This window comes from Eleutherodactylus coqui, chromosome 1 (genome assembly GCF_035609145.1).
Source record: "Eleutherodactylus coqui strain aEleCoq1 chromosome 1, aEleCoq1.hap1, whole genome shotgun sequence".
In the NCBI taxonomy this organism is placed as follows: Eukaryota; Metazoa; Chordata; class Amphibia; order Anura; family Eleutherodactylidae; genus Eleutherodactylus; species Eleutherodactylus coqui.
Window position 1 is genome coordinate 4,179,059 of NC_089837.1, and position 19,335 is coordinate 4,198,393.

At 49.0% G+C, this 19,335-nt stretch overlaps 1 protein-coding gene across 3 annotated transcripts in view; it reads left to right on the forward strand.

Annotated features, from left to right (window-relative positions):
* Positions 1–4,217: 4,217 nt before the first annotated feature.
* Positions 4,218–19,335, forward strand: part of EMILIN1 (elastin microfibril interfacer 1) — a 66,246-nt gene continuing 51,128 nt past the window's right edge. For 2 of the 3 annotated variants that reach the window (XM_066594305.1, XM_066594307.1), the window contains exon 1: positions 4,218–5,369. In XM_066594305.1, coding sequence (XP_066450402.1) covers positions 5,182–5,369 — 188 coding nt within the window. In that variant the 5' untranslated portion in view covers positions 4,218–5,181. The remainder of the gene's footprint in view (positions 5,370–19,335) is intronic. The other variant, XM_066594306.1, reaches the window with a different exon arrangement.

Below are 19,335 nucleotides of genomic sequence, written 5' to 3' on the forward strand. Positions count from 1 at the left end.
GCAGCTGCCTGACACTAGATGCTGCGTCCATGTTGGTTTTCTCTAATGTTATCCCTTAGGGACCTTTCACACACGTGGACTATTTCTGCAATACGTGCCTAAAGACGCAGCTTAACCCCTTAATTTTGTATTTTGTCGCCGCCGTCCGAGGCCTGCTTTTGTTTTTCCGTCTCCGTAGTTGTATGAGGGCTCGTTTTTTGCGAGACGTCCTGCAGTTTCTACTGGTAACATTTTGGGGGACAGACGACTTTTTGATCACTTTTTATACATTTTTTTCTTGAAGACGGCTGACCTAAAAAGCGCAGTTCTGAAGTTGTGTATTTTTTCCTGCTGACATTTACCTGCGGGACGAATAATGTGTAACTTTGAGGGCAAAAACAGACGTCGGCGCGTGTGATAACGCTGTACGGAGCGCGGCTGCGTGTGATAACGCTGTACGGAGCGCGGCTGCGTGTGATAACGCTGTACGGAGCGCGGCTGCGTGTGATAACGCTGTACGGCGCGCGGCTGCGTGTGATAACGCTGTACGGAGCGCGGCTGCGTGTGATAACGCTGTACGGAGCGCGGCTGCGTGTGATAACGCTGTACGGAGCGCGGCTGCGTGTGATAACGCTGTACGGAGCGCGGCTGCGTGTGATAACGCTGTACGGAGCGCGGCTGCGTGTGATAACGCTGTACGGAGCGCGGCTGCGTGTGATAACGCTGTACGGAGCGCGGCTGCGTGTGATAACGCTGTACGGAGCGCGGCTGCGTGTGATAACGCTGTACGGAGCGCGGCTGCGTGTGATAACGCTGTACGGAGCGCGGCTGCGTGTGATAACGCTGTACGGAGCGCGGCTGCGTGTGATAACGCTGTACGGAGCGCGGCTGCGTGTGATAACGCTGTACGGAGCGCGGCTGCGTGTGATAACGCTGTACGGAGCGCGGCTGCGTGTGATAACGCTGTACGGAGTGCGGCTGCGTGTGATAACGCTGTACGGAGCGCGGCTGCGTGTGATAACGCTGTACGGAGCGCGGCTGCGCAGGAACGGGGCTTATAATCCTGCCGCTCCCACTCCGCGCCATAGCCCAGGAGGTTGACTAAGACAGCGGGTAGATGCGCCCCGCACGTGTAGTCAGCGCTGCATACAGGGAAGTATCTTCTCTCACCCGTACTACCAATGGTCCCGTTTCGTCCAGTTATGTGTCGTGATTAACATGGCCGCACAGCGGATCCAACATAGCGCCCATGTGTTTAAGCCTGAGAGATTGGACTTTTATGGGCACTGCGATGCCAAATATGATTTGGGGGTTGTTTCATTTTGGGTTTTTTGGAACTTTGATTTTTTATAATATAAAACGTATTTTTTCACTTGTTTTAACAATTTTGTTTAGCAGGGGACTCGAACTTACAATGATTTGATGACGTATACTATATACTGTAGCACATGGTATTTCTATTAGGACAGATCACATGCCCCTCCTCATAGGCCCTTCTGAAGGAAGTTGCGCCCTCACAGAATTTATTGGAAAATGTGGAACAAAGAAACGTATCACCGTCCAATCACTGCGGGCGACACCGAAAGTTACACCTTCCTGCTGTGAAAAGTAACAAATGGTTACAAAGGTCTAACCCGGACGAATGGATCCATAATGTGACATGAACACAACACTACACTGATAAGAGTAAAGAATCGGATGCCATGACTAAACATGGTCTCCAGTAAGCAGTCAGCCCCAACCCCGTCCCCGAGCGCCAGGGACACCCCAGCTTCATGAGCGCAAGACTAATCTATATTAACCCTTGAATAACAAGACAGATCAGCTTGAGGCCGGCGGCACACGGGCGGGTCGTATTCTGCATGCGAGAGCCTGTTGCGGAATCTGACCCTGTGCCCGACTGGCATCCGCACGTACCTGTATCTTCTTCTTTTCTGCCCTGCGGATGGTTGGCACGGCTCGCCGCCGGACATGCACTGTACAGATTTTTTTTTAACTCCTGCTTTTCCTGCAATGTCAATTGTGGATGGGCCGCGGGTCGGACGGCTGCCATTGACTTCAACGGAAGCCGTCCGTGTGGGAACCGCAGTAAAATGGAGCCTGCTGAGATATTTCATCCGCGAGCGGAAACCAATTGTGCGCATGAAGAATCGTTTTTCCACAGCATGCTATGGAGGGTTATTGCCGCAGACCCCCGAGGAGGACGCCCGCCCCGGACTCCGCAGCACACTGCCTAGTAGCATTACATGGGATGACTGCCATCCACATAATCACTCCAACCATTCAGATCACTGAGAAGTCGCCGCTGGTTGATAAAATGTCGCCTGGAACCGTTGTTGGTATGTAAATAACGTGCGAAGCCGCTAGCATGGAGATCCGTCCCGGCGACGTGTCGGCCAACAGCTAATGAGCAGCAGGCGCGCTGTGTGAGAGCAGACGGGCGGCTGTCGTTCAAACAACTCTTCTCAGCGCCAAGCTGAACTATAATTGCGCAATGTAGCGGCGCCCGGACTGTCTTATCCCTGGCATTCGGTTTTTACGTTCCTACCGCCATCGGGTCTTCGGACTACAAGCGTCAGCGCAATGGAAGCCTCTTTCATCTCCATGACGCTCCCATTGTTCTCTGCAGACCTTCCGCTCGGGGATCCGACCTCCATGTGGGAAGCGGGCGCTGAGACCCCCAGACGGGGGACATATGCCAAACCAATCCCCTCCAGCACCAGCAGTCACTTTATACAGACGACCGAATAATCATTCAACAGTGCGAATGCAAACGCTAATCATTCCGTGTAAACGAGTGCTAATTCGCCTAAGACTCCCACGAGGCCCACGGCCGCTGACAGCACCGACATCCCTCAATATGGCGCTCTCCTCCCTCAGTGGCCGAGTTGTGGATGAGACCAGTGCTTGAGGCGCATGACGTGAACCCACCTGACAGCTGCAGGCAGGTAGGTGGCCTTCCTCTGGTCCTCTACTGGGCTGCACTCCAGACAGCAGCCTGGTAATTAGTGACCATCTGGCTGCAACCGTTTCCCAGGTCTTGACTCTTTCTGACTCCTGGCTACTAGCGTGTGTGACCACTGCCCGCCCTGGACCTGGAGGTCTAAGTGGCTTCATCTTTTTGAAGTGTTTATGTGGGTGATCCCGTATCTATGCAGTAACCTTGGTTCTGGTACCGTATCTATTTATAAAGCTCAGTTCTGGTATAGTATCTATGTGGCAATATTTGGTTCTGGTACTGTATCCGTTCAGTAACATTGGTTCTAGTACTGTATCTATGTAGTTAACTCAGTTCTGGTATTGTATCTATCGATTAAGCTTGATTCTGTTATCATAGCTCTGTAGTAAGCTGAATTCTGGTATTATATCTATGCAGTAAGCTTGGTTCTGTTATTGTATCTTTGTAGTACTATTGCATCTATGTAGTAATCTTAGTTCTGGTACCATATCTACGTAGTGATCTTTGTTTTCTTCTATCTCTAATACCAGTATTGTACCTGTGCAGTAAGCTAGGTTCTATTTTCACATTAATATAGTACGCTTGGTTCTGGTATTGCATCTATGTAGTGAGCTTGGTTCTGTTAGCATATTTATGCAGTAAGCTCAGTTCTGGTGCCCTATCTGTAGTAAGTGTCATGTCATTATTAAAACATTAGACTGGGGGTGGGCACAATCTTTATACAGCCCAGGGCCGGTGGTAAACTGAATCGGCCCCTGAGAGAGTCAGACTGCATAAAGGGGTGAAATAATACTAGTATAGAAGCCGGGCCGTTCTCACTAGAAGACAATGTGCTGATGATGCAGCCGCCTGGCATGGAGTGCCACACCCTACAGCACTACAGAACTCAGCGTCCTCTCTGAATACAGAGGGCCCCTCGCAGGTATGGTATGTGGGGCCCTTTGCACTTTTGGCAGTGGACCCCATACCTACTGGGTCCTTGTGCCCTGGAGTCTGATATACTCGGCGCTGTGTATATACAGGGGTCGCTCGGCGCTGTATACAGAGGAGCAGACATTCATCTAGAAGGAACACGTCTGGAAACATCTGTAACACAGAAGACTCCATCAAGCACCATCCTGAACCCCCAGAGCTTGCATTCTTTACCGCCAGGATGGAAGGTGGACTGCAGGGTTAATATCCAGAGTTAGGGAAGGGTGGGGGGGGGCAGGAAGTTTTGGGAGGGGGTTGGGAATGAAGATTTTCTTTCAGTTGTCTCTCTCCTCCCCCCTCAGTCACAGTCTCCTGCTCCAGACTTTCTTCTCCCTCTCCAGGAGGATGCTGGCAGTGCTGAGCTGTACAAGGAAACTTAAGGAGGCTTGTGAGAGTGTGGGGGCAGCGAGGTACCGTTCCAGAGGGGGCAGCGGACACATGAGACCAGCCTGCTTCCAGGAGACCAAGTCTGATCTGCATCCACAAGACCAACTCTGATCTGGAGTCAGTAGATCACATGTGACTTGGACTCGGGAGACCAAGTCTAATCTGGACTCGGGAGACCAAGTCTAATCTGGAGTCAGGAGAACAAGTCTGATCTGGATTTAAGAGACCAAGTCTGATCTGGACTCGGGACACCAAGTCTGATCTGCAGTCAGGAGACCAAGTCTGATCTGGACCCAGGAGTCCACATGTAATCTGGTCTTGGGAAACGCAGTCTGATCTAGACCCAGGAAAGCAAGCGTGATTTGGCTTCAGGAGATGGTGTGATGTGGTGAGGATTTCCGCAGCCGAGGGAGAGGTTTGTTGGAAGAGACGTGGAGTATTTGCGGTGATGTAGTCAGATCACTTGGATCGTAGTCTGGGATTTACACGCTTTGTCACATAAGGGGATATGTTCTTGGTTATGTTGAGGAACACCACAGCTTGCTGAGCTCCTGAAGGTACTACCACTGCTATCTGCTTGTATTTGCAGACATCTGCCTGACACGTGACAGCGGCCCCCATCAGGCGGAAAGACATCCCTGCGGAATTCATCGTTGATACATCGTTGACACTTTGTATCCTTCGGGGTCCCATGAAGCTCTTGGCTGCTGGCCTTGGATTGGGGAGTGCAGGACTGCTGGTCTCCGTAGTGAAGTCACTTCTTCACCCAGTGTGACCCGCAGACCAGTCCTGGTTTCTTCCACCGATGACTTCTTGGCTGTGACGCTCTTGGATTCTGCCCATCTTGTCCGTCGGGGTCTCGACAGTTGATTACAGTCACAATAATGATGATGAAAAGATCTAAAGTTTTGTGGTCCCTAATCTACTTACTGTACATTAGTGAAGCCTATGCCACCAACTACCCTCCTCGATATAACCTGTACACAGGGGGCGCTGCCCTTCAGGGACAAATGATGACAGCGCAGGGGGTGACACAGGCCCAGAATGGACTGCGGGCTGCCAGTCGGCACAGGTAGGTGACAATATCTGCCACAATGGGATATAGATTCTGTATGGGACAGGGAGGGCATGACCATGTGGCATTGGGGTAACTGATCTCCAGAGAGTGACGCCACGTATCCTAGAGGCCCCACGCATGCCCCCTCCACCACATTACCTATTACTATACAACTGACTCTCATCATAAGAAAGCTTAAACCATTGACGTCCTGCAGTAAACGGCCCTCCTCGATACCGTAAGGAAACCATCTGCAGATGTTCAGCCATGAGACGTGTGATAACTGGATGCTCTACGGCCAAATGATTCTACGGGGACGTCACAGGACACATATCCCTCAGACGTGGCCCAGCCAGGATAAAGCCCTTGTTCCTGGGGTCCGTGGTGGCCAGCAGATCTACTGGTAGAGGGGCACCGGTGACTGCACTGCTGGCAGAGATTACCCCTCCTTGGGGTCATACATGGGGTTCACTATATGGCCCTCTCCTACAGACAGGACAGCCCGGTCCAGACCCTTACTAGGGTGCAGCCATCTTCCGTTTGTTGGGATATATCACTATATTGTGACTATATAGAAACAACCACATATAAGTCTACAGCTGCAGAATTTAGGGCCCCTGATTGTTGGCCAAACAGAAGTCCTCTAACACAGAATGATTAGGTTATACATCAGACTCCCCTCAGAAAGGAACACGTGCCCGGCCAACACACCTGATATAGTCTTCTGATATCACCCCTCAAACATGTGATTTATTCTCCTGATATCACCTCTCATATACCTGATATCATCTCCTTATATCACCCCTCCATCTCCAGAAATCACCCCTCAAGCACTGATATATCTTCCAATATCGCTCCTCATACACCTGACATAATCTCCTTATATCACCCTTCATATACCCGATATAGTGTTCTGATATCACCCCTCAAACATGTGATATATTCTCCTGATATCACCTCTTATATACCTGATATCATCTCCTTATATCGCCCCTCCATCTCCAGAAATCACTCCTCATACACCTGACATAATCTTTTTATATCACCATTCATATACCTGATATAGTCTTCTGATGTCACCACTCATACACATGACATAATCTCCTGATATCGCCCCTCAAACATCTGATATGGTCTTTTGAAATCACCCCTCATACACAACATAATCTTACAATATGACGCCTCAAACACCTGATAAAATCTCCTGATATCACCGCTCGAATACCTGATATAGTCTTCTGATATCACCCCTCAAACACATTATATGATCTGCTGATTTCACCACTCATACACCTGATATAGTCTCCTAATATCAACTCTCATGTACGTGATTTAATCTCCTAATATCAACCCTCATGCACCTGGTATAATTTCCTTATATCATCTCTCATGTGCATACTATAACCCCCCTTATTACCTTTACCTCATCTAATATCTTTGTATATGACCCCTCATACACCTGATATAACCTCCTGATATCACTTCTCGTACACCTGATATAATTTGCTGATATCAACTGTCATAAACCTGATGTAATCTCCATATATAATATCTCATACACCTGATATAATCACCCTGATATCACCTCTCATACATGTGATATAATTTCCCGACACCACCCCTCATACACCTTACATAATATTCTGATATCACCCCTCATATACTTGATATAGTCTTCTTAAATCACCCTTCATGCACCAACGATAATCTCCTGATATTACCTCTAACACATATGATATCTTCGGATATGACCACTCACATACCTAATATAACCTCCTGATATAACCTCTCATACACCCAATTCGTGGTATCACCTCTCATACACCTGATATAATCTCCAAATATCACCTGGTATACACCTGATATCATCTCCGGATATGGCCTCTCATACACCAGATATAATCTACTGATATCACCCCTCAAATACCTCATATAATCTCCGGATGTCTCCTCTCATACACCTGATATAATCTCCAAATATCACCTGGTATACACCTGATATAATCTCCTGATATCACCCCTCATACACCAGATATAATCTACTGATATCACCCCTCATATACCTAATATAATCTCCGGATATCTCCTCTCATACACCTGGTATAATATCCTGACATTGCCTCTCATACAGTTGATATATTATTTTATGATATCACCCCTCATACACCAGATATAATCTACTGATATCACCCCTCATATACCTCATATAATCTCCTGATATCTCCCCTCATACACCTGATATAGCCTCCTGATATCACCCCTCATACAGCTCATATAATCTCCTGATATCACTTTTCATATACCTCATATAATCTCCGGATATCTTCTCTCATACACCTGGTATAATATCCTGACATTGCCTCTCATACAGTTGATATATTATTTTATGATCATATCACCCCTCATACACCTGACATAATCTCCTGATATGACCTGTGATATAATCTCTGATACATTTCCCGATACTTCCAGATACACCTGGCAGGGTTCCCGGTAGTTCCCAGTCGTATGTGAAGTGCTCGGGTCTCCCCCGGACTTCCCTCCTTGGTGTTACTGTAAGCATCTGTAATCCATGTGATCGATTGACCCCGACTCATCGTAGTCAGCGGTGGACGGAAGATCTGTGCTGTGGCTTTTTTGACATCGCAGAGGATTGTCTAGGACCATTTCTGAAGTCCCGGTCCTCACGACCCCCAACATGTTTTCAGGATGTCTTATAGAGGGAAACTTGTGGCAATTTATAAGGCAATAGAATGAGGAAATCCTGAAAACCGGACCTGTTGGCCGGTCATGACGACTGGAGTGTGGGATACACTGCAAGAACATTATGTTATGTACATGCAGCGCACTACAGCAGCACTCCTCGGAACGGACGCAGGATTGTGTCCTTTTAAAACCGCAAACACTCACTCAGCATTTGCACTCACAACTTGCACCTCTCCAGGCAATGATAGAAGGACTCCTGTCCCTAACTAATCAGGGAAAGTGGGGTCCCCTGCCTAAAAGCAGGGTGATCGTCCTGATAAGGGCGCCCCCACTGTCTTCATCTGGGACCTTGCTATCCCTGATCAGGAACCTGGAGCATGCACAAAACACACAGGACATGTCAAAACACTGTTCACACACACTGTACACAGAACAGGACTGCACATAGAGCACATGTGTGGCCACATGCACAGCCATACCACATGTCACTGTTCACACCAACACACATGGTTGTGCATACAAGATAGAACAGGACCCCCACCCAGAGCCCACATGCATACAGATGGAATGATATAGCCAGTCCAAGTGTCCTCACACCAGCCACCATACTGACATAGGGAACAGTGTCAGGCATCACCCATCTGACACACACATAGAACATCAGACGTCTGGAGGCCGCACCTGCCCAGGGATAGGGAGAAACCTGCGGGCACCTGCACCTGTGTGGTCACCGTACCATACATTACACAATGCACACACCCCAGAACGCAAGGAGGGGAGGGACAACAGGTGTCCAGACCGTCCTCAGGGGAGGAGAGAGAGACACTACAGACAAGCATGCAACCACCAGCTCTGAGTGGGAGATTAATAGTGATACATGAAGCACTAACCAGCAATCTCTCACAAGAGTTTGCTGGTATTTATCTGCTGCAGACCAGGGGGATTGGCTGGTGGAGAATACCACACCCAGCCTACATACCATTACCCCCTACCTGTGAAGGTGTGCACAAGGAAGCCTGTAGAACAACAGGTCCCAGAAGCACAACCCTAACACATTTCAGTGGTGATTGGATCAGAAAGGGGTTTCAACCTCTATGTAGAAAAAAATATTTGTATTTACTGACAACAAGCAGAGATGTGGACATGATGAGGGCTTGGAACACAACGTGTATACAATGATTAATCCATCAACAACGTCTGACGTCTTCACCTGAACACCTCGGATGTCTCAGTACACCGGTCTCACCGCGTCCGTACATGACGGAGCGCCCAGTGCTGTCCGGTCGTCCTCCACCTGCTGCAACAATCCTCCGTCTATGTGAAGAAGAAAGAAAGACGCTGAGGTCACCGTGCCAAGATGATGCCCATCTCTACTGCCACAGGGGCACAAGTGTTGAGGACGGGCATTCTCCGTTCTCCTCCATCACATTGTCAGCTTCTTACCTAGTGGCTGATAACAAGGAGCAATAGCTCACAGTCAGCTATCAGTCTATACCAGGATATGCTATGTCTATACTGGTCTCTTCTATACTCCCTCAGGACATGATATCTCTATATGCATCCCTTCTATACTCCCAAAGAGGACATGCTACCTCTATACTGGTCCCTTCCATACTCCCCGAGGGCATGTTACCTCTATACTGGTCCCTTTTATACTCCCCCAGGACATGTTATCTCTATACTGGTCCCCTCTATACTCCCCCAGGGCATGTTACCTCTATACTGGTCCCTCTATACTCTCCCTCAGGACATGTTACCTCTATACTGGTCCCTTCTATACTCCCCCAGGACATGTTACCTCAATGCTAGTCCCTTCTATACTCCCCCAGGACATGTTACCTCTATACTGGTCCCTTCTATACTCCCCTAGGGCATGTTATGTCTATACTGGTCCCGTACATACTCCCCAGGACATGTTATATCTACACTGGGCACTTCTATACTCCCCTAGGGCATGTTACCTCTATACTCGCCCCTATATACTCCCCCAGGGCATGCTACCTCTATACTGGTCCCTTCTATACTCCCTGAGGTCATGTTACCTCTATACTGGTCCCCTCTATACTCCCCCAGGGCATGTTACCTCTATACTGGTCCCTTCTATACTCCCCCAGGACATGTTACCTCAATGCTGGTCCCTACTATACTCCCCCAGGGCATGTTACCACTATACTGGTCCCTTCTATACTCCCTCAGGGCATGTTACCTCTATACTGGTTCCTGCTATACTCCCCCAGGGCATGTAACCTCTGTACTGGTCTCTTCTATACTCCCCCAGGGCATGTTACCTCTATACTGGTCCCTTCTATACCCCCCACCCCCAGGGCATTTACCTCTATACTGGTCCCTTCTATACTCCCCCAGGGCATGTTACCTCTATACTGGTTCCTTCTATACTCCCCCAGGGCATGTTACCTCAATGCTGGTAACTTCTATACTCCCCCAGGGCATGTTACCACAAAAACTGGTCCCTTCTATACTCCCCCAGGGCATGTTATCTGTATACTGGTCCCTTCTATACTCCCCCGGGGCATGTTACCTCAATGCTGGTCCCTCTATACTCCCCCAGGGCATGTTACCTTTATACTGGTCCCTTCTTTACCCCCCACCCCCAGGGCATTTACCTCTATACTGGTCCCTACTATACTCCCCCAGGGCATGTTACCTCTATACTGGTTCCTTCTATACTCCCCCAGGGCATGTTACCTCAATGCTGGTCCCTTCTATACTCCCCCAGGGCATGTTACCACTATACTGGTCCATTCTATACTCCCCCAGGGCATGTTACCTTTATACTGGTCCCTTCTATACTACCCCAGGGCATGTTACCTCTATACTAGCCCCTTCTATAATCCCCCAGGGCATGTTACCTAAATGCTCGTCCCTTCTATCCTCCCCCTGGGCATGTTAACTATATACTGGTCCATTCTATACTCCCCCAGGGCATGTTACCTCTATACTGGTCCCTCTATACTCGCCCAGGGCATGTTACCTCAATGCTCGTCCCTTCTATCCTCCCCCAGGGCATGTTAACTATATACTGGTCCATTCTATACTCCCCCAGGGCATGTTACCTCTATACTGGTCCCTCTATACTCGCCCAGGGCATGTTACCTCTATACTGGTCCCTCTATACTCGCCCAGGGCATGTTACCTCTATACTGGTCCCGTACATACTCCCCAGGACGTGTTATATCTATACTGGGCACTTCTATGCTACCCGTAGAATATGTTACTTCTATATTGAACCCTTCCATTACCCCCAGGACATGTTATATTTATACAGTCACTTCTATACTCCCCCAGGACATATTATCTCTATACTGGTCCCTTCTATACTCACCTAGGGCATGTTACCTCTATACTCGTCCCTCTGTACTCCCCCAGGGCATGCTACCTCTATACTGGTCCCTTCTATACTCCCCCAGGGCATGTTACCTCTATACTGGTCCCCTCTGTACTCCCCCATGGCATGTTACCTCTATACTGGTCCCTTCTAGACTCCCCCAGGGCATGTTATCTCTATACTAGTCCCTTCTATACTCCCCAGGGCACGTTACCTCAATGCTGGTTCCTCTATACTCCCCCAGGGCATGTTACCATTATACTGGTTCCTCTATACTCCCCCAGGGCATGTTACCTCTATACTCGTCCCTCTATACTCCCCCAGGGCATGTTACCTCTATACTGGTCCCTTCTATACTCCCCTAGGGCATGTTATGTCTATACTGGTTCCTCTATAGTCCCCAGGACATGTTATATCTATACTGGGCACTTCTATGCTACCCGTAGGATATTTTATTTCTATATTGAACCCTTCTATTACCCCCAGGACATGTTATGTCTATACGGTCCCATCTATACTCCCCCAGGACATGTTATATTTATACAGTCACTTCTATACTCCCCCAGGACATATTATCTCTATACTGGTCCCTTCTATACTCCCCTAGGGCATGTTACCTCTATACTCGTCCCTCTATACTCCCCCAGGGCATGCTACCTCTATACTGGTCCCCTCTATACTCCCCCAGGGCATGTTACCTCTATACTGGTCCCTTCTATACTCCCCCAGGACATGTTACCTCAATGCTGGTCCCTACTATACTCCCCCAGGGCATGTTACCACTATACTGGTCCCTTCTATACTCCCTCAGGGCATGTTACCTCTATACTGGTTCCTTCAATACTCCCCCAGGGCATGTAACCTCTGTACTGGTCTCTTCTATACTCCCACAGGGCATGTTACCTCTATACTGGTCCCTTCTATACCCCCCACCCCCAGGGCATTTACCTCTATACTGGTCCCTTCTATACTCCCCCAGGGCATGTTACCTCTATACTGGTTCCTTCTATACTCCCCCAGGGCATGTTACCTCAATGCTGGTCCCTTCTATACTCCCCCAGGGCATGTTACCACAAAAACTGGTCCCTTCTATACTGCCCCAGGGCATGTTATCTGTATACTGGTCCCTTCTATACTCCCCCGGGGCATGTTACCTCAATGCTGGTCCCTCTATACTCCCCCAGGGCATGGTACCTTTATACTGGTCCCTTCTTTACCCCCCACCCCCCAGGCCATTTACCTCTATACTGGTCCCTTCCATACTCCCCGAGGGCATGTTACCTCTATACTGGTCCCTTTTATACTCCCCCAGGACATGTTATCTCTATACTGGTCCCCTCTATACTCCCCCAGGGCATGTTACCTCTATACTGGTCCCTCTATACTCTCCCTCAGGACATGTTACCTCTATACTGGTCCCTTCTATACTCCCCCAGGACATGTTACCTCAATGCTAGTCCCTTCTATACTCCCCCAGGACATGTTACCTCTATACTGGTCCCTTCTATACTCCCCTAGGGCATGTTATGTCTATACTGGTCCCGTACATACTCCCCAGGACATGTTATATCTACACTGGGCACTTCTATACTCCCCTAGGGCATGTTACCTCTATACTCGCCCCTATATACTCCCCCAGGGCATGCTACCTCTATACTGGTCCCTTCTATACTCCCTGAGGTCATGTTACCTCTATACTGGTCCCCTCTATACTCCCCCAGGGCATGTTACCTCTATACTGGTCCCTTCTATACTCCCCCAGGACATGTTACCTCAATGCTGGTCCCTACTATACTCCCCCAGGGCATGTTACCACTATACTGGTCCCTTCTATACTCCCTCAGGGCATGTTACCTCTATACTGGTTCCTGCTATACTCCCCCAGGGCATGTAACCTCTGTACTGGTCTCTTCTATACTCCCCCAGGGCATGTTACCTCTATACTGGTCCCTTCTATACCCCCCACCCCCAGGGCATTTACCTCTATACTGGTCCCTTCTATACTCCCCCAGGGCATGTTACCTCTATACTGGTTCCTTCTATACTCCCCCAGGGCATGTTACCTCAATGCTGGTAACTTCTATACTCCCCCAGGGCATGTTACCACAAAAACTGGTCCCTTCTATACTCCCCCAGGGCATGTTATCTGTATACTGGTCCCTTCTATACTCCCCCGGGGCATGTTACCTCAATGCTGGTCCCTCTATACTCCCCCAGGGCATGTTACCTTTATACTGGTCCCTTCTTTACCCCCCACCCCCAGGGCATTTACCTCTATACTGGTCCCTACTATACTCCCCCAGGGCATGTTACCTCTATACTGGTTCCTTCTATACTCCCCCAGGGCATGTTACCTCAATGCTGGTCCCTTCTATACTCCCCCAGGGCATGTTACCACTATACTGGTCCATTCTATACTCCCCCAGGGCATGTTACCTTTATACTGGTCCCTTCTATACTACCCCAGGGCATGTTACCTCTATACTAGCCCCTTCTATAATCCCCCAGGGCATGTTACCTAAATGCTCGTCCCTTCTATCCTCCCCCTGGGCATGTTAACTATATACTGGTCCATTCTATACTCCCCCAGGGCATGTTACCTCTATACTGGTCCCTCTATACTCGCCCAGGGCATGTTACCTCAATGCTCGTCCCTTCTATCCTCCCCCAGGGCATGTTAACTATATACTGGTCCATTCTATACTCCCCCAGGGCATGTTACCTCTATACTGGTCCCTCTATACTCGCCCAGGGCATGTTACCTCTATACTGGTCCCTCTATACTCGCCCAGGGCATGTTACCTCTATACTGGTCCCGTACATACTCCCCAGGACGTGTTATATCTATACTGGGCACTTCTATGCTACCCGTAGAATATGTTACTTCTATATTGAACCCTTCCATTACCCCCAGGACATGTTATATTTATACAGTCACTTCTATACTCCCCCAGGACATATTATCTCTATACTGGTCCCTTCTATACTCACCTAGGGCATGTTACCTCTATACTCGTCCCTCTGTACTCCCCCAGGGCATGCTACCTCTATACTGGTCCCTTCTATACTCCCCCAGGGCATGTTACCTCTATACTGGTCCCCTCTGTACTCCCCCATGGCATGTTACCTCTATACTGGTCCCTTCTAGACTCCCCCAGGGCATGTTATCTCTATACTAGTCCCTTCTATACTCCCCAGGGCACGTTACCTCAATGCTGGTTCCTCTATACTCCCCCAGGGCATGTTACCATTATACTGGTTCCTCTATACTCCCCCAGGGCATGTTACCTCTATACTCGTCCCTCTATACTCCCCCAGGGCATGTTACCTCTATACTGGTCCCTTCTATACTCCCCTAGGGCATGTTATGTCTATACTGGTTCCTCTATAGTCCCCAGGACATGTTATATCTATACTGGGCACTTCTATGCTACCCGTAGGATATTTTATTTCTATATTGAACCCTTCTATTACCCCCAGGACATGTTATGTCTATACGGTCCCATCTATACTCCCCCAGGACATGTTATATTTATACAGTCACTTCTATACTCCCCCAGGACATATTATCTCTATACTGGTCCCTTCTATACTCCCCTAGGGCATGTTACCTCTATACTCGTCCCTCTATACTCCCCCAGGGCATGCTACCTCTATACTGGTCCCCTCTATACTCCCCCAGGGCATGTTACCTCTATACTGGTCCCTTCTATACTCCCCCAGGACATGTTACCTCAATGCTGGTCCCTACTATACTCCCCCAGGGCATGTTACCACTATACTGGTCCCTTCTATACTCCCTCAGGGCATGTTACCTCTATACTGGTTCCTTCAATACTCCCCCAGGGCATGTAACCTCTGTACTGGTCTCTTCTATACTCCCACAGGGCATGTTACCTCTATACTGGTCCCTTCTATACCCCCCACCCCCAGGGCATTTACCTCTATACTGGTCCCTTCTATACTCCCCCAGGGCATGTTACCTCTATACTGGTTCCTTCTATACTCCCCCAGGGCATGTTACCTCAATGCTGGTCCCTTCTATACTCCCCCAGGGCATGTTACCACAAAAACTGGTCCCTTCTATACTGCCCCAGGGCATGTTATCTGTATACTGGTCCCTTCTATACTCCCCCGGGGCATGTTACCTCAATGCTGGTCCCTCTATACTCCCCCAGGGCATGGTACCTTTATACTGGTCCCTTCTTTACCCCCCACCCCCCAGGCCATTTACCTCTATACTGGTCCCTTCTATACTCCCCCAGGTCATGTTACCTCTATACTGGTTCCGTCTATACTCCCCCAGGGCATGTTACCACTATACTGGTCCATTCTATACTCCCCCAGGGCATGTTACCTCAATGCTGGTCCCTTCTATACTCCCCCAGGGCATGTTACCACTATACTGGTCCATTCTATACTCCCCCAGGGCATGTTACCTTTATACTGGTCCCTTCTATACTCCCTCAGGACATGTTACCTCTATACTGGTCCCTTCTATAATCCCCCAGGGCATGTTACCTCAATGCTCGTCCCTTCTATCCTCCCCAGGGCATGTTAACTATATACTGGTCCATTCTATACTCCCCCAGGGCATGTTACCTCTATACTGGTCCCTCTATACTCGCCCAGGGCATGTTACCTCTATACTGCTCCCGTACATACTCCCCAGGACATGTTATATCTATACTGGGCACTTCTATGCTACCCGTAGAATATGTTACTTCTATATTGAACCCTTCCATTACCCCCAGGACATGTTATATTTATACAGTCACTTCTATACTCCCCCAGGACATATTATCTCTATACTGGTCCCTTCTATACTCACCTAGGGCATGTTTCCTCTATACTCGTCCCTCTATACTCCCCCAGGGCATGCTACCTCTATACTGGTCCCTTCTATACTCCCCCAGGGCATGCTACCTCTATACTCGTCCCTCTATACTCCCCCAGGGCATGCTACCTCTATACTGGTCCCTTCTATACTCCTCCAGGGCATGTTACCTCTATACTGGTCCATTCTATACTCCCCCAGGGCATGTTACCTCTATACTCGTCCCTCTATACTCCCCCAGGGCATGCTACCTCTATACTGGTCCCTTCTATACTCCCCCAGGGCATGTTACCTCTATACTGGTCCCCTCTGTACTCCCCCAGGGCATGTTACCTCTATACTGGTCCCTTCTATACTCCCCCAGGACATGTTACCTCTATACTGGTCCCTTCTATACTCCCCCAGGGCATGTTACCTCTATACTGGTCCCTTCTATACTCCCCCAGGACATGTTACCTCTATACTGGTCCCTTCTATACTCCCCCAGGGCATGCTACCTCTATACTGGTCCCTTCTATACTCCCCCAGAGCATGTTACCTCAATGCTGGTCCCTTCTATACTCCCTCAGGGCATGTTACCTCTATACTGGTCCCTTCTATACTCCCCCAGGGCATGTTACCTCTATACTGGTCCCTCTATACTTTCCCAGGACATGTTATCTCTATACTGGTCCCTTCTATACTCCCCCAGGACATGTTATCTCAATGCTCGTCCCTTCTATACTCCCTCAGGGCATGTTACCTCTATACTGGTCCCTTCTATACTTCCCCAGGGCATGTAACCTCTATACTGGTCTCTTATATACTCCCCCAGGGCATGTTACCTCAATGCTGGTCCCTTCTATACTCCCCCAGGGCATGTTACCTCTATACTGGTCCGTTTTATACTCCCCCAAGGCATGTTACCTCAATGCTGGTCCCTTCTATACTCCCCCAGGACATGTTATCTCTTTACTGGTCCCTCTATACTTCCCCAGGACATGTTATCTCTATACTGGTCCCTTCTATACTCCCCAGGACATGTTATCTCTATACTGGTCCCTTCTATACTCCCCCAGGGCATGTTACCTCTATACTGGTCCCTTTTATACTCCCCCAGGACATGTTATCTCTATACTGGTCCCTTCTATACTCCCCCAGGGCATGTTACCTCTATACTGGTCCCTTCTATACTCCCCCAGGGCATGTTATCTCTTTACTGGTCCCTCTATACTTCCCCAGGACATGTTATCTCTATACTGGTCCCTCTATACTCCCCCAGGACATATTACCTCTATACTGGTCCCTTCTATACTCCCCCAGGACATGTTACCTCAATGCTGGTCCCTTCTATACTCCCCCAGGACATGTTACCTCAATGCTGGTCCCTTCTATACTCCCCTAGGGCATGTTACCTCTATACTGGTCCGTTTTATACTCCCCCTGGGCATGTTACCTCAATGCTGGTCCCTTCTATACTCCCCCAGGACATGTTATCTCTATACTGGTCCCTTCTATACTCCCCCAGGGCATGTTATCTCTTTACTGGTCCCTCTATACTTCCCCAGGACATGTTACCTCAATGCTGGTCCCTTCTATACTCCCCTAGGGCATGTTACCTCTATACTGGTCCGTTTTATACTCCCCCTGGGCATGTTACCTCAATGCTGGTCCCTTCTATACTCCCCCAGGGCATGTTACCTCTATACTGGTCCCTTCTATACTCCCCCAGGACATGTTATCTCTATACTGGTCCCTTCTATACTCCCCCAGGGCATGTTACCTCTATACTGGTCCCTTCTATACTCCCCCAGGACATGTTATCTCTTTACTGGTCCCTCTATACTTCCCCAGGACATGTTATCTCTATACTGGTCCCTTCTATACTCCCCAGGACATGTTATCTCTATACTGGTCCCTTCTATACTCCCCAGGACATGTTATCTCTATACTGGTCCCTTCTATACTCCCCCAGGGCATGTTACCTCTATACTGGTCCCTTCTATACTCCCCCAGGACATGTTACCTCTATACTGGTCCCTTCTATACTCCCCCAGCGCATGTTACCTCTATACTGGTCCCTTCTATACTCCCCCAGCGCATGTTACCTCTATACTGGTCCCTTCTATACTCCCCCAGGACATGTTACCTCTATACTGGTCCCTTCTATACTCCCCAGGGCATGTTATCTCTTTACTGGTCCCTCTATACTCCCCCAGGACATGTTATCTCTATACTGGTCCCTTTTATACTCCCCCAGCGCATGTTACCTCTATACTGGTCCCTTCTATACTCCCCCAGGGCATGTTACCTCAATGCTGGTCCCTTCTATACTCCCCCAGGGCATGTTACCTCTATACTGGTCCCTTTTATACTCCCCCAGGGCATGTTACCTCTATACTGGTCCCTTCTATACTCCCCCAGGGCATGTTATCTCTTTACTGGTCCCTCTATACTTCCCCAGGACATGTTATCTCTATACTGGTCCCTTCTATACTCCCCTAGGACATGTTATCTCTATACTGGTCCCTTCTATACTCCCCCAGGGCATGTTACCTCTATACTGGTCCCTTCTATACTCCCCCAGGGCATGTTACCTCTATACTGGTCCCTTCTATACTCCCCCAGGGCATGTTATCTCTATACTGGTCCCTTCTATACTCCCCCAGGGCATGTTACCTCTATACTGGTCCCTTCTATACTCCCCCAGCGCATGTTACCTCTATACTGGTCCCTTCTATACTCCCCCAGGACATGTTACCTCTATACTGGTCCCTTCTATACTCCCCAGGGCATGTTATCTCTTTACTGGTCCCTCTATACTCCCCCAGGACATGTTATCTCTATACTGGCCCCTTCTATACTCCCCAGGACATGTTATCTCTATACTGGTCCCTTCTATACTCCCCCAGGGCATGTTACCTCTATACTGGTCCCTTCTGTACTCCCCCAGCGCATGTTACCTATATACTGGTCCCTTCTATACTCCCCCAGCGCATGTTACCTCTATACTGGTCCCTTCTATACTCCCCAGGGCATGTTATCTCTTTACTGGTCCCTCTATACTCCCCCAGGACATGTTATCTCTATACTGGCCCCTTCTATACTCCCCA